The 15,773-nt window shown below is 36.3% G+C and overlaps 1 protein-coding gene across 1 annotated transcript; it reads left to right on the top strand.

The window, feature by feature from the left end:
- Positions 1-10,069: 10,069 nt before the first annotated feature.
- On the top strand, positions 10,070-11,396 carry LOC107780477 (transcription termination factor MTEF1, chloroplastic). The gene has a single exon (XM_016601027.2). It carries the CDS (start codon positions 10,316-10,318, stop codon positions 11,252-11,254), a length of 939 nt encoding a protein of 312 aa, XP_016456513.2. The 5' UTR covers positions 10,070-10,315; the 3' UTR covers positions 11,255-11,396.
- Positions 11,397-15,773: the final 4,377 nt, after the last annotated feature.

The following is a 15,773-nucleotide window of genomic DNA, read 5'->3' as shown; positions in this document are numbered from 1 at the left end:
ATACCTAAGATGAAGATCGAACTAGGACCGTTGGATTAAATCAAGATGGGTGGATGAGATTGAATCTTGTTACTTAACCAAAACGACGTAGTTTCAAGACCAAACTACGTCGTTTTAAGCTCTTCTTGGCAGCCCCATTTTGGACCGGATTTGGGCTCTTTGGGCTCAAATTTTGGGCCAATTTTGGCACAAATTTAATTAAATACACTAGCCCAATCCCTACCCCATTTACCAAACAATTACTCAACTCTTAAAACCTATACATACACAAATAAGAACAAATACACACACACACACACACACACACATATATATATATATATATATATATATATATATATATATATATATAGATATATATATATATACAAGGCAAAAATTAGGCATTTACAGTTACGTTCTGAATTCGGTAGAGATGGATTGTTACGATTGGACAAGAAAGGGTCTAGCGAGTTTGTAGTCAACAAGCAATAATACTTTTTATTACTTGTCGAACCAGAACCCATCTCTAATTAAGAAATGATAAAAAAGGATACTACAAGCACTTATAAAATTAAGGACGGGTAGTCTTTAAATTATAGTTACAAGCATCGAAATTAAGGATATGTAGTCCTGAACTTAAAGTTACAAGTTCAAAAGTTAAGGATATGTAGTCCTAAACTTAGACTTACAAACTCATAAATTAAGGACAGCTAGTCCTGAACTTACAGTAACAAGCTCATAAGTTAAGGACGCTTGGTCCTGAACTTTATGAGTAGAAGGGTATTCTTGTCCGGACGGGTAAAAGTTTATTAAAGCAGTGGCTAAAGATTAAAGATATTTTAAATAGTAGTTTAAAATTAAATACATATCTTATTACTGACTAACTGTGCACTACCCCTCTTCTTCTCCGGCCGGATAAGGACTAGCCTTCTGGACTACTGAAGCCCATAGGAGGTAATCCATGGGCTAAATGCAATATACACAATTCGGAAGAAATTAAAAAATAGCTAAATTTACAACTGGTCGTTCAAAAATAGTCCAGTTTCAAAAGTAATTGAAATTTACCAGCTTTTCATGTAAAGATAAATCTGATCGAAAACACTGTTTAAAACTCGAAAAATACGCCAGTATATTATGTTGGAGTTCCAGCATAAGTATACTTGAAATCCAACATATTATACTGGAGTTCTAGGATAAGTATGCTGGAACTCCAGCATAATATGATGGAGTTCCAGCATAAATACACTAGAACTCTAGCATAATATACTGGAGTTCCAGCAAGTATACCGGTCCAACATAATATACTGGAGTTTGGAGCATCGGTGCTCCAGTCTCCAGTATATTATACTGGAGCAAGTAAAGTATACCGGTCCAACATAATATGCTGGAGTTCATACACAGGTATATCGAACTCCAGTATATTATGCTGGACCGGTCTCTGTTGCAACAAAATAATGGTTATTTTTCATTGACTTGGTAAACGCTGGCTATTTTTGAATGACCAGTTCGAAAACTGGCTATACCGTGCTATTTTTACACACAATTCTCATGATGTCACCCATTTAAATTTAAGAATGATTAATCTAAATAGCTATTTATTGAATTGTTTAAATTAAAAATAATATGCGAATATATAATGTATATATAATTTATATATTCTATGTATATAATCACATAGATACCGATAAAGAAAATTATAATAAATCTAACCGACTATTTATGTAACGATCCTTTTAGTCAATTCGTGTTTGCCCGTCTGGTGGACTATGTTGGCCCTACATGGTGCCTCGGGCTTGTTGGGTCCATGTGACTGCTTATTATTTGGGCCAGCTTCATCCCAAAGCTGGTCCCAACTTCAAACTGTTGTAACTTCGAATTGAGCTCTTTGCGAAAGAGTAAAGAATGAACAATTTGATTGTCAAACTTTGCAATAGACATAAAATGATAATTTGATGAGGATATGACAAAAATGATCCCTTATGTTATGGTAGGTTTAAAATAGTCCTTTTAATATAACCTTGACCAGTTTAATCCTTTTAAGTTTGTCAAAAGTTATCACAACTTTTGGTCTCTAAATTTTCATAACTTTAGTTATTAGATTCAGCGAAAACTAGGAGTTTAAGTTCATCTCTAGTCGGACAATAACATGTCCACTGCATATAATATACTCTATACACCAAATCAATCTCGATGGTGAAACCTCTAACGTGATAGACCATTTCTTTGAACAAAAAACTTCTAGATTCTTAACTTAGCTACTATTATTCTAAATTCAGGAGAATCTAGTAATTCCGTGCGTGTCTGAATATGGTGGATAAAGGAGAAGCCGAGAAGGTGTGATTTGGTGGTTATGAGATTGGCAAAATGATTGCGGTGAGGGACAAGAAGGGTAAGAGGTCACCTGCAAAATTAACGTTTGTAATTAACCTTTTCAAATAAGTTTATGGGACAATTTATGTGTATTCCAAAAACTAAAAACAACAAAAAAGGTCTAAATATACCTTTGAACTATGCAAAATTGAGTAGATTTGTCCGTTGTTATTACTTTGCGACAAGCATGCCTATGTTGTCCAATACTTGCTCTAAGTATATTCTTATTTTACATGACCTCATATAAAGGGCTTATTTGGTCCCATGGGTATGTGGCAATATTTTAATGCCCTTTGGACAAGTGTTTTAGTCCTTCTAGAAGGTTATGATTAGTGGCAAAAGAAATCTAAAAAGTGGCAAATGTTCAGTCACGTTTTTGCCAAGTTTCATGCAATTATAACTATAAATAGGCTCTCACTTGACAAGGAAATGACCATCAACAAAAACATCATTCCTCTCCTTTCCTTTCACACCTCCCTTCTTTTATTGTCCAATATTAAACATTAGTTGTTTTCTTTCTTATTTACTTTTCCTACTTGCTAGTTGGGTTTGTAATATTTAATTTTGCCGATTCCTGTTGTGACGACCCGACCAGTCGTCTCATGAGTTATCACTCCGTTTCCCCCATTTCTGCTTCTTATTGCTTTGTCTATCGGTTCTATGGGTGATCGGGTTGGTTGGCTCGGGTTTGGAAAGGTTTGAGAAGGTTTGAGACACTTAGTCTCTTTTGAGGAGGCTTAAGTTGGAAAAGTCAACCGGATGTTAACTTATGTGTTAGAGAGCTCGGATGTGAGTTCCGATGGTTCGGATAGCTTCGTGAGGTGATTTGGGACTTAGGAGCGTGATCGGAAGGTGTTTTGGAGGTCCAGAGTAGATTTAGGCTTGAATTGGCGAAATTGGACTTTTGGCATATTCCGGTTGATATGTGAGACTTTGATATAAGGGTCGGAATAGAATTCCAAGAGTTGCAGTAGTTCGTTGTGTCATTTGAGATATGTGTGCAAAATTTTAGGTCATTCGGACGTAGTTTGGTTGGGTTTTTGATCAAAAGCGTAATTCAGAAGATTTTGGAAACTTAGGCTTGAATCCGATGTGTTTTGGTTGATTCGATGTTGTTTGAGGAGTTTTGAATATTGTTACAAGTTTGAATAAGGTTTTGGAATATGTTGGTGCTTTTGGTTGAGGTCCCGAGGGCCTCGGGGTGATTTCGGATGGTTGATAGAGAAGTTTGAAATTTGGTGAGCTGCAAATTTTTGCTACTTCTGAAATTTTCGCACCTGCGGATTGGGGACCGCAGATGCGTTCTCGCAGATGCGTGGAAGAGAGCCGCAGAAGCGGAATAGAGCTAGGGAGGCAGGAAACCGCAGAAGCTGTTAGTGGACCGCACCTGCGATGGCGCAGGTGCGGCTGGTGCATCGCAGATGCGGAACGGGGTAGAATAAGTGAAAACCACAGAAGCAGTTATTTGGCCACAAATGCGGTACCACAGAAGCGGGCATATGGCCTCAGATGCGAAAATGCTTGGGCCAGAAGGTATAAAATGTGTCCTTCGCGATTCTTGAGCTATTTCACCACTTCTAAGTCGGCTTTGGAGCTTTTTGGACGATTTTGAAAAAGGATTTCAAGGGAACTTCACTGGGGTAAGGATTTTGGACCTAAAACTCGGTTCTATTGTATTATTTCACGGATTAGGCTTGTAACTAATGAAATTTAAGGATCAAAGTTTGGGGAAAACTAGGGCTTGGAATCTTAGACCTTTGATTGAGGATTTGAAGGACCATTTGTGGTCGGATTTTGGTACTTTTAATATGTATGAACTCGTGGGGAGATAAGGAATCTATTAATGTAAAAATTATCGAATTCCGAGATGTGGGCCCGGGGGTCGGGATTTGGTAATTTCGGGATTTATGTTGTAAATTGATTATTTTCGCTTGGGTTTCATTCCCTTAGCATATTTTGACACTGTAATTCTGATTTTGGATAGATTCGACGCGAGTGGAGCTGATTCGAGGGGCAAATGCATCGCGGGCTAGATATTTGACCGGTTTGAGGTGAGTAATAATTGTAAATGATGTTCTGAGGGAATAAAATCCCAGATTGCACATCACTGTGCTATATTGAGGTGACACACACGCTAGATGACGAGTGTGGGGTTGTGCACTGTTGGGGATTGTGACTTAGTCCATCCCGAATGACTATTTTACCGCGTATTTGACTGAAATTTATTTGCTATCATCTTGTTTTGGGCTGAATGCCAACTATTTGAACCCTTATGAAATTTTTATTGATATTTCCTCACTGTTTTGACTTTATACTTGAACTCAGTCATGTTATATCCTAATGTTTTTCATAACTCAGCCATGTTTACTCTGCTTTAACACTTAAATGACATTTTAAATGATATTTTGGGCTGAGCACTATATTTTACTGTTGCCTGAGTGGATGTGAGATTCTGACTGAGTAAGGTTGAGGGCCTAGTTGTAAGGAAACACTGATTATAATTATGAGGCCGAGGGACTGAGATATGTATGCCACGAGGTGGCTTGTTGATATGAGACCGAGGGCCTAGTGATGATGCCACGAGATGGCTTGATATTGTGCTCGGACCGAAAGGGGCCCCTCCAGGAGTCTGCACACCCCTAATGAGCGCGGGTACCCATTGTGATGTGAGATATAGCCCAAGAGGCTAGTATTGTTGACATTGTGTCCGAGGGGCAATCCTTTATGTGCTTATCTGTCTTATTTGTCTGTCATTTACCTGTTTAATTATTGAATAGGCATTTCTTGAAGTTTAAACTGAACTTATACGATTTTACATATTTTTACTGGACCACTGTTCTTACCTGTTTTACTGCTTCATTATAGCCTATAATGTGCCTTACGTGATTTCATGCTTTCAGTATTTATTTATAATTATTAATCACTGAGTTGGAGTACTCACTTTACTCCTTGCACCCTGTGTGCAGATTCAGGCATATCTGGTCCCGCTCCCGAGTGTTGATCTTTCCAGCTCAGGCGGATCCGAAGATTCTCTAGGTAGTTGCCGGCATTCGCAACGTCCCAGAGCTTTTTCCCTATCTTATTTCTCCTTGTTTTAGTTTTGTATTAAACTCTGTAGATTTTTTCTGAGTATTCCGGATTTTTAGATGCTCATGACTAGTGACACCCCGGTATCGGCTGTGTTGGGTTGTTCTTCCGCATATTCATACTGTTGACTACTTAAATGTCGGATTATTTATCATATTTTAGACTTAAATTTGTATTGTTCGAATGCTTAAACTGAAATGGGAAGTGTCGACTGACCTTGTCTTCACGAGAGGCGTCATCACGACCGGGTTCGGGTTTAGGGTCGTAACACCTGTATCCTCTAAATAAAATAGAGGTAAGCTTGTTTAATCCTGGAAAAATATTTCACACTGCTGAAATAGTTTCTTAGGACAGTGCCCAGCACGACTCAAGCTAATTCGTGTATCTGCTTACAAAGAATATTGAAACAATGTTATTGAAATTTTTGCTCTCAATTACTACAATCTAAGAAACTATGGCAAATAACACCGATGCTGAAAATACTCCTGATATCGGCAATATTGGCGTTACGTCCGCTGCTCCAGCCCCAGTTGCACTGCCATATGCCAGGCCATTTCCAGATGTGTCAAATATTGAAATTTTTGCCAATAAAATTCCAAACGTTGGCAAGAACGTATTTTCTCACTGCTTGATGTCCATGGTGTTGCACATGCACTACTACATCCACAACATAGTGCAGACGCTGATAATAAAATAATGAAATCATGGCAATATGCCAACAAGGTATGCCGTCATACAATATTGCAAACTATTTCTAATGAACTGTTTGACGTGTATTGCAGTTATAAAGAAGCAAAAGCTATCTGGGAAGCTTTAATTAAAAAATTCACTACTGAAGATGCTACAAAACAAAAATTTGTAGCAGGAAAATTTTATCAGTGACAGATGAGAGATGATAAAGAGATGAACGTATAAATCAACGAATTTCAAAAATTGTTAGAAGACTTGAAGGCCGAGGGGATGTCTTTACCAGAGAAGTTTGCTGCTGGAGTAGCTGAAAGGAAAAATAGAACATTGAAAGAGATTATGAACTATATGCCAGTTAGTTCTAATGCTCATGATAACTTATGGGGTGAAGCTATTTTATCTGCATGTCACTTACAAAATAGAATACCACATAGAAGAACTGGCAAAACTCCGTATGAATTGTGGAGGGAAACCTAACTTGAAATATTTAAAAGTGTGGGGGTGCCTTGCTAAAGTTCTTTTGCCTGAACCTAAAAAGAGAAAAATAGGTTCTAAAACTGCCGATTGCATGCTTATTGGATATGCTAAACATAGTGTTGCATATAGATTTCTTATTTTAAAAAGTGATGTGCTTGATTGCAATACTATAATTGAGACAAAGAATGCAAAATTCTTTGAACATATTTTTCCACTATCTAATAAAAATTCTCATACACTTGTTGAAACAAATAGTGAAATTACCTCTAATGAGGAATTAAGAAGGAGTAAAAGGCCCAGCAAAAAATATTTTTCATATGGAAATGATTTTCAAACTTTTCTTGTCGATAATGAACCATCAAATTATTTTGAAGCTATATCTTCTTCAGATGCTAAATATTGGAAAAAGGCAATAAAAGTTGAAATTGATTCTATTAATAAAAATAATATATAGATTTTAACTGATTTACCTCCTGGTACAAAGCCCATTGGTTGTAAATGCATTTTCAAAAAGAAATTTAATACTGATGGATCTTTAGATAAATATAAAGCTCGGTTAGTAGCAAAAGGTTTTTCTCAAAAATAAAATATAGATTATTTTGATACATTTGCACCAGTGACTAGAATTTCTTCTATTCGAATTTTAATTGCCTTAGCTACAATCCGTAAGCTTTTTATCCGCCAAATGGATGTGAAAATTGCTTTTCCAAATGGTGATTTAGAAGAAGATATTTATATGGTTCAACCTGAAGGCTGTGTCATTCCTGGACAAGAAAATAAAGTTTGTAAATTAATTAAATCTCTTTATGGCCTTAAACAAGCTCCTAAGTAGTGGTATGAGAAATTTGAACAAGTCTTACTTAGAGACGATTTTTCTTCAGTTAAGGTAGATAAATGTGTTTATACTAAAGTGGTAGACAATGATTATGTAATAATATGTATGTATGTTGATGACATGCTTGTATTTGGTACAAATTTAAATATTGTGAAAAGTACAAAATTATTTCTGTCTGCTAATTTTGATATGAAAGGTCTGATTGAAGTAAATACGATATTGGGAGTTAAAGTTATAAGGAGTGATGATGGCATAATGTTATCACAACAATATTGTATTGAGAGACTTCTTAAGAAGTTTGAGTATTTTAATGTCACACCTATGAGCACTCATTTTGATGCTAACTCTCAGTTGAAAAAGAATAATAGTGACCCAGTTGCTCAGTCTAAATATGCTCAGATTATTGAAAGTCTAATGTATTTAATGAATTTTACAAGGCCTGATATAGCCTATGTTGTGTGTAGACTGAGTAGATATACTCATAATGCCAACAAAGATCATTAGTTTGCATTAGCTAGACTAATGAAATGTTTGAAGGAACCATGAATTATGGTATCCTATATAGTGGATTTCCTTCTACTTTAGAAGGGTATAGTGATGCAAACTAGATCTCTGATTCAGATGAGACAAAATCCACTAGTGGTTATGTATTCACCCTTGGTGGTGGTGCAATATTGTGGAAATCAGCTAAACAACCGATTATTGCTAGATCGACTATGGAATAAGAGTTTGTAGCTCTGAAGTTAGCTGGTTCTGAGGCCGAGTAGCTAAGAAACTTCTTAGCTAATATCCCTTTAATAAATGACGTATTGCCTCTTGTGACTATGCATTGTGATTGTCAAGCGGCAATAGCTATTGCAAAGAATAAATCTTATAATTGTAAAAGTAGACGCATGAAATTGAGACATGATGTCATAAAACAACTGTTGAGAGATGGAATAATTTTCATTGACTATGTGAAGTCAGAGATAAATTTGGCCGACCCTCTAACTAAACCCGTGAAAAGAAAATTAATTCTTCAAACCTCAAAAGAGATGGAGTTAAGGCCGACATGTTGTCAATAGAGATGGTAACCAACCTATGTGATTGGAGATCCCATGAAGTAGGTTCATATGGGTAATAACAAGTCGATATTTGCACTGAAGCACTAAAAGAGAGTGCTTGACTGCTACTAATTGAGAGGCTGAGTTATAACTCTTAATGGATTTCATAGTCCTTATGGATGGTGTATTTAAAAGCAGTATACACTTGATAAATTCACCTATATGAGAGTGGAGCAGGCCGCTCCTATGAGATTTTGGCCTAGTCTCTAGAGCTCTCATGAATAACCAAGCACGCGCATGACCTATTGGGCGCAAAATCACGTTGAATAGCAAAATTACCGGGGGCGAAATGTGATTGATAAAATCTCTGATTTACAATGAGAGTTATTGGTTCATAGAAATATTATGTTTCACCAGTAATTCTGTGAGTTAAATTTTTATTGATCTAAGTTTGGTTCATAGTCCAGAAGACACCAAACTTATTACATTTAGACCACACAAATCCAGCAAGTTTATTTCAAAAGGTCTTTAAAATAGTGGGGGATTGTGGCAATATTTTAATGCCATTTGGACAAGTGTTTTAGCCCTCCTAGAAGGTTATAATTAGTGGCAAAAGAAGTCTAAAAAGTGGCAAATGTTCATCCATGTTTTTGCCATGCAAAAGCCAAGTTTCATGCAACTATAACTATAAATAGGCTCTCACTTGACAAGAAAATGACCATCAACAAAAACATCATTCCTCTCCTTTCCTTTCACACCTCCCTTCTTCTTTTGTTGTCCAATATAAAACATTAGTTGTTTCCTTTCTTATTTACTTTTCCTACTTGCTAGCTGGGTTTGTGATATTTAATTTTGCTGATTCCTGTATCCTCTAAATAAAATAGAGGTAAGCTTGTTTAATCCTGAAGCAACATTTCACACTGTTGAAATAGTTTCTTAGGACAGTGCCCAGCACGACTCAAGCTAATTCGTGTATCTGCTTACAAAGAATATTGAAACAGTGTTATTGAAATTTTTGCTCTCAATTACTACCGGGTATACTTAGAGGGCATATTTGGATCATTAAAGTTCTTAAGCTTTTATGTTAGTGAGTTATATTGTTTGGTTCACAGTAATATAATGAAAGTTTGTAATGATAAAATCTCTCAAATACGATGGCCACTGTATACGTTTCTCTTCCAACAAATGATTTAGATTTTTGTACACTTTGCTTCTCTTTATTCCTGAACCATGCTTCTCTTTGTTCCTAAGCAAAGTGTATCATATTTTGCTTGTATGGAGCGAGTAAGTAATTTATTTTTTGCTATAGAGTTAAGATTCGACACATTTGATTGATACAAATGATTTGTTATTTCCTATGGCAGTTAAACTTCTCTATTGTTTAGTTTTTGGTGTTGTGATACCGAGAGTGGCTGGTGTTTTGAGGCATATAAGGTGGTGGAGACATTTATGATATATAGGTATTCCAACAATTGATTCAAGTTTTTCTCTTTGTTATAGAAGGAAAACATTCTAATTGAAAGAGGTTTTATCGTTACAAACTTCTATGATATTGCTATAAACCCAATAAGATAACTCAATAGCATAAAAGCTTAAAAATTTTAATGGTCCAAAATATGCCCTAAAAGTATACGCGTGAGATCAAATCCGCTCAATTTCGCAAACAAAGAATTGGGCAGCAATAGGGGATAAGGAGATTGGGCTATAGAAGCAGATACATAACAAAACACAAACTCAAAAAACTCTGAAGTTTCCTCCTTAGATAGATTTCCAATACAAAGCATGCCAATACAATCCTTTCCTTTCCCCTTCAACTTCACTTCTGCTCCCGGAGATGCTAACATGGCTACAAAACCCTCCCAAAACCCTACTTCCCCTTCCCTCCCTCACCCCAAACCCCTCCCCTCCATTCCCTATGTGCTCCATTTCTCCAAAACCCACAAAAACCTCTCTCAAATCCCTTCACATCCCCACCCACCCCACCCCAACTACAACTGACACTGGCCTTAAATTCCGTGAAAAAATACTTTATCTTCAAGCACTCAAGATCAACCCCACAAAAGTCCTTGAACTAAACCCTCATCTTCGATCAGCAACACTCGATACAATCAAAACCGTTGAAACTTGTCTTGCGTCTATGGGCATTGAGCGCTCGGCAATTGGTCGAATACTTGATATGCATCCTCAGCTTTTAACATCCGACCCTTATATAGACCTTTACCCGATTTTTGATTTCTTATTAAACGACGTCGTTATCCCCTTTAATGACATTCGTAAATCTATTATACGTTGTCCAAGAATCCTAGTTTGTAGTGTTGAGGATCAATTGAAACCCACATTTGAATTCCTGAAGGAATTCGGGTTCGTGGGTCCCAATCGGATCACTTCTCAAACCACTGTGTTACTTGTTTCGAGTGTCGAGCTTACTTTGAAACCTAAGGTTGATTACATGTTGACTTTAGGGTTTAAACGCAACGACGTGGTGAATATGGTTTTGAGGTCACCTGGGTTGTTGACATTTAGCATTGACAAGAATTTTAGGCCTAAAGTTGAGTACTTTTTGAAGGAAATGAATGGGGATTTAGGGGAATTGAAGAAGTTTCCGCAGTACTTTTCGTTTAGTCTTGAAGGGAAGATTAAGCCTCGGCACAGGCTTTTGGTAGAGCATGGGTTTTCGCTATCCTTATCTGAGATGTTGAAGGTTAGTGATGGGGAATTCAATGCGAGATTGATTGAAATGCGATTGCGCTTATTGGAGGATAAACAATTGTAGCAGTAAGTGAACTCTTTCTATCAATATATGGTCGATTTTTGTATATGTTGGAGAATCATTAGATTGCTAATACTAAATGTTTAGGTACATGTGTTATGGTTCGATGTGCATTTTGCGTTAAAGTAATGATTTTTATCCTTGATATGGTATTCTATGTTCATGACTTCTATTCTTTCATCTGGAAGGTGATTCGAAGTTTGATATGCTCTTGTTCTTGATAAAGAATATCATCTGCTGATGATATAGCATTTTTAAGTATTGGGTGAGAATATCCATCTGCTACCTGCTTCTCAAATATTGCATTTGTGATGTGTACTCTGTATACTGGCAAGCGAATTTAGTAATAACCACACCTATGGTAGAGGAATGTGAATTTCCTTGGTGTGATAGGAGATTTTACTACTACAATCAGGCACTGCCCTGTTTTATACTGATAATACTGGGACTTATTGCTCTGTCTTGACTATTGAAGTTAGTATTCATCTCTTTAGCTATCTGAGGCTCTTACCAAATACTCTACCCTTTTCATTTTATATGATGGTATTTGACTGGACGGATAAGATGTTAATTTGACTTCTATATTATATTAATAATAGTGGAATAAAACATTAAACTAGTGCTTAGAAAGTTAATAAAACGGAAAAGGGCTAGATGTGTCCCTCTACTATTAGAAATTAGTTATAGATTGCTCCCGTTATACTATTCGAAGGTTTTTGTCTCTGCCACTCATTTAAATATATCTACCCCTCCATCTAACGGACCCATTCTGATAGACACATGTCAGCATTATAAACACCTAAACTATGTTTCCTCTTAGACCCAAATCCACCCGATCCAGCCCCGAACCCGAACAGCACCCCAGAAACCCATCTCCTCTCCTTCCCCTCCTCCTTTCTCTCCTAGTGTTCTTCGTCCCCCAATTCCCCTCCTCTGTGTTCCCTTTTTCCTTTTCTTTCTTCGTTTCTTCTTACCTTCTCACCTTATTTTAATTTTTGTCAATTCTTAAAGCACCAATGGACCTAATAGCTGGAAAACCCACTCAATCATACAGAAAATTTATTTCAAAAGTTTACATAAATCAATGGAGATGGGTCTTGGAGTTTAAAATTCCAATGGCTTAGACCAATTTGATTTGATATATCCAAAGATTTGCACAGAAGTTCATTGAATGTTAAAGTCAGCGCCAATTGAAGAGCAAATAGAGGAGCCTTTGTCTTGGTGTTATTTTTTTCTTCACATGCAATGCTCCAATTGTTTCTCCTACTTATACTTCTTTGTGATTTGGTAATTTCTCTGCATTTTTACTGGAGTAGTAATTTTGAAATGGGGTTTGTTGAGTTCTTTATTGAATTTTTGTTGGGATTGTGAGTTGATAGCAGCTTGTGGTCAGTGAGATTGATGTTTCAGCTGCTACTCCTTTTCAAATTGTTAAATAGCTTATTTTATTTTGTACATTGCAAGCCTTGATAATAAGGTGATTATTTTTCTCAATTTTCCCCTTTTCTTTGGGTACTTTATTGAATCAAAAAGTTGGGATTATTTTGGAGATGGTCAGATGAAATAATTCATGACTCATTCTTGGATCAATGGGATATTTTCTTGAAATTTGGCTGTATCATTAGTGATTTTAATGGTATTTCTTTGTTGGAAATGGGAGAATACGTTTGTGGTGGGCAATGGAGAATTGTTGGTTGAATGGACGTGAAGATGGAGTATTTTGTGAGGGGGTCGTTGCCGCCTCTGTTTTTCTGGTGAATAGCCTTTTCCCGACGATAGTCCGGTGGCTCTTTGTCAGCGGTGATCATGGAGCTCAGATGGTTCTGGAGTCTTCAAAAGAATCTCAATATATTTCTACATAAAGAATTTTCTGTAGGGACATAATACGTTTTTGGATCCGGATAGATGTGTTGTATTTTAAAGTTATGGGTTGCTAGTGACCCGGATAAACAGATGGCTTCCACGTGTCATTTTATAAGTGGGTCCGAGCTGGCCGTTAGATTGAGGGGTGGATATATTTTTGAATGGGTAACGGCAGGGATAAAAACCTTCGAATAGTATAACGGAGGCTACTTATAACTAATTTCTGATAGTGGAGGGGCACATCTAGCCCTTTTAACATCACATCAAAGTTCAACATTTTTAATTGTTGATGACTTTTAAATTCTTAAAGTTGTGAAAGTTGTATGGAAATAGAATGATTTCAAGCATTTTGGATTGTCATATAAGTCGGAATATAAAAGGGTACTCCCTCCTGTCCACCATAAGTGACCATTTTATCTTTGGCACACCGTACACCCATTAAGGAAACACAAACTTCTAGAGAAAAAAAGATGTGTTCACTAAATTAACCTTAATTAATTGTTACCTTGACACATTAGAATATGTAAACAAGGCAAATTTTGGAAAAATAAAATTAATTTCTTCTTGATTATGTAAATGGACACTTATTTTAGACCAAAATAAAAAGGTAAAATGGTCACTTATTGTGGACCGGAGGGAGTACTATTTGAGCGTGCTTACAAGGTATAGTTCGTTCCCTTTGGTGAGTATTTTGATGACTAGATGACACCTAAGTTTACTGTATTTGGATGACAGTGATTTGTACTTTTACAGCCATCTTTATTTATTTGAATGCATTAAATATGATTATATGATGGCCCATTAATAAAACTCAATTACAATGGTGTCCAGAATCATCTGGGATCAAGGATCCTTCATTCCGTTGAAGTCTATTTGAAAGAATTTTCAATTTGCCTTAATTGACCATGCCATCTCAAATGCTGATGGTAAACTTACTAGCTCTAAAATCAGCCTGTTCCTCATTGTTGCTGCTTATATATTCAGTAGTCCTGCTTTTCTTATTTTCTGAATTTAGTTTTGACTACGGTCATCCTGAAAGCTTGTTGTAACATGGCTTGGTTGCATATTCTTAAATCATGGATGATGAGGGGGTGCAATTCGACACCTTAATAGGTTTACTATGACTGTCTATATTGCTTTAGGTTAAGGATTAATCTTAGTGATTTTTCACCCTTCTGAAGGATTGATCACTAGATGTTTTGAGTTATTTATAAAAGATTCAGGTTGATTTTTCTGTTCGTAAGATGATCATTTTTTTTAAACATGCACCAATTTGTTCATGCACCAGGAGTAGTAGACTTTTCTCAATTGGCTAAAAGTTAGATGACCATTTGTTTAATTATCCTGAAACCATCTTTGCATGTTGTGCATCTGAAAGCTAATCTTTAACTTAAAATCAAGTCCCCTATTATTGTGTTTGCATGTCCTCTAGAATATTACATGGTTTCACTGCTGAAAATTAGTTTCTTTTGCCTAATTATGATAATTTTATCTACTTAGAGTGGAAGAGAATTGGGGTGTCAAAGCAGCCTCAAAATCTATATATGCTGTCTCTTACCTTCATTGTGTTTCCTTTTAGAGGATGAATGATTCTTAAGACAGATTTATTCTGGAACAATAAACGTCTCTTAGAGCATGTTTATAAAGCCACTTAGAAATTGGATTTGTGTTTAATTGGGTGTAATTGTCGGGTCAAGTAATTTCTTGGTCAACATGGAATTTGGTGTAATTGAGGGGTTGTAATTACACTCTTCAATTCTCAAGAGGAGGTGAGAACTGAGGGTAATTACACCATATAATTACATTGTGACTTCTTCAAATTCTTTTTATTTTGACAAATATATTATATTTTGTACACTATCTCTTTCATTTTTTTCCTTCTCATTTTCCAACTTTCCAATTCCAGAGGTGTTGTGCTTCCAGGTTACTTTTGTTTATTTTTTGCTTTATATTTGTTTGTTTTCCTTAGTTGCGCTATTGATTATTTTGTGAGTTTTTTGATAAACTAACGCAGTTTTGCTTCTTGATTCGTTTACCTTTTGGGACGAAGAACAACATACCCTAAAGATCTAACTAAAATTTTCCTTTTCTTCATTAGCTTAATTTCTTCTTGTTATTTCGTTTAGTTTGACAAATTCATAGTAAAGCGTAGCAATGGCTTCCAAACAGATCCGTGGAGTTTGAATGCCTATCTTATACGATTGCACAATGTGAATGTGCCAGAAACTTCTTATGTGCTCAGGAGCATTTTCTTGCCTGCTCTTTTATCCTGTTGAAACAGATAGAATTTTAAATGTTTCTTTCTATAACGCCTCGTTTGAGATTGCTCAACTTTCTTCTGTCTGCAATTTTTTCCGACTTCTGATTTTGACCTTGTTTTCTCCCATGCCTATTTGTAGTGGTGCTATGTTCTTAATGTCAATCAATCCAATCTTTGAGTAGACCTTGTTCTACTGAAAGTTTGTTCTTGGAAGGTTTTTCTTTAAATATGCACCTTCAACAAGCGCCTCTCTACCTTCACAAGGTAGGGGTAAGGACTCGTACATACTACTCTACCCACACCCCACTTATGAGAATATACTGGGTATGTACTTTATGCACCTTCAACAAGCAGGGTTGGTTGGAACTACTGGTGGCACCCATATTATCCACTAAAAAA

This window comes from Nicotiana tabacum, chromosome 20 (assembly GCF_000715075.1).
Source record: "Nicotiana tabacum cultivar K326 chromosome 20, ASM71507v2, whole genome shotgun sequence".
Taxonomy (NCBI): Eukaryota; Viridiplantae; Streptophyta; class Magnoliopsida; order Solanales; family Solanaceae; genus Nicotiana; species Nicotiana tabacum.
This window is presented reverse-complemented; position numbering and strand designations above follow the sequence as displayed.

Excerpts from the sequence above, each read along its gene's own strand:
- LOC107780477 (XM_016601027.2), top strand. The coding sequence starts at position 10,316 with ATGCTAACATGGCTACAAAACCCTCCCAAAACCCTACTTCCCCTTCCC.